At 50.5% G+C, this 829-nt stretch overlaps 1 protein-coding gene across 1 annotated transcript; it reads right to left on the bottom strand.

Moving 5' to 3' along the window:
- Window positions 1–46: 46 nt before the first annotated feature.
- Window positions 47–829, bottom strand: LOC103810635 (homeobox protein Hox-A5-like; the record flags this gene model as incomplete). Its single annotated transcript, XM_009083548.1, is given in 3 exon segments — window positions 47–246; window positions 249–310; window positions 805–829. Coding segments are annotated over 3 exon segments (287 nt in total), but the record flags the coding sequence as incomplete, so codon positions are not given.

The following is an 829-nucleotide window of genomic DNA, read 5'->3' as shown; positions in this document are numbered from 1 at the left end:
CCCATCGAGCGGATGGGGGTGGCCCTGTGTCTGTGCTTTGGATTGCTGGCTCAGTGTGGACTGGTTTGAGGAGCGCATCTTTGTGTTAGGCAGTTTATGGTCTTTCTTCCACTTCATGCGCCTATTCTGGAACCAGATCTTGACCTGGCGCTCGGAAAGGCAGAGTGTGTGCGCGATCTCGATGCGTCGCCTTCTGGTCAGGTAGCGGTTGAAGGGGAACTCCTTCTCCAGCTCCAGGACCTCAGGACCTGCTGTCTGGTGTAGGCAGTGCGAGACCTCTTGGGCTCCCCTCCGTTGTAATTGGGATTGACTGAAACGTGCACACACAGGCACATACATACACACACGGAGGGGAAAGAAGGAGGGGGGGAAGCGATGGAACATAATCATTATATAATAACTTGACACCAGGTTCACATAAGATACATAAACGGCAAGAAAAATTGTTTCACAACCTATCGACAGTGGGGACAATCGCGGAGCAATAAAAAATGGTGATAGGCATTTGGGTTAGAAGAAAAGCTTCAAAGACACATGGCCCAGAGCCACTGCAGGGCAATTAAATTTATGGGGGCTATAATTACTGCCCTAACAGTTTGGCGTCTCGTAAATCTTTTGATAAAGGACCCCGGATACAAAAGGTTTCTCACTTTTTTTTTTTTTTTATTATTAGGAAACGCGGAGGGAAAAGAGGGGGAAAAAAAGATCCACACACGCAACGACCCATCCCGGCCCCGAGAGCACCCTCCCCCCTTCCCTCCTCTGCAGGCGCATCCCCACCTCCCCCTGGCAAGGGCAACTCACCCGTGCTCACATGGATCTTCTTCAT

The sequence above is a fragment of the Acanthisitta chloris genome, unplaced genomic scaffold (genome assembly GCF_000695815.1).
Source record: "Acanthisitta chloris isolate BGI_N310 unplaced genomic scaffold, ASM69581v1 scaffold16841, whole genome shotgun sequence".
Lineage (NCBI taxonomy): Eukaryota > Metazoa > Chordata > Aves > Passeriformes > Acanthisittidae > Acanthisitta > Acanthisitta chloris.
This window is presented reverse-complemented; position numbering and strand designations above follow the sequence as displayed.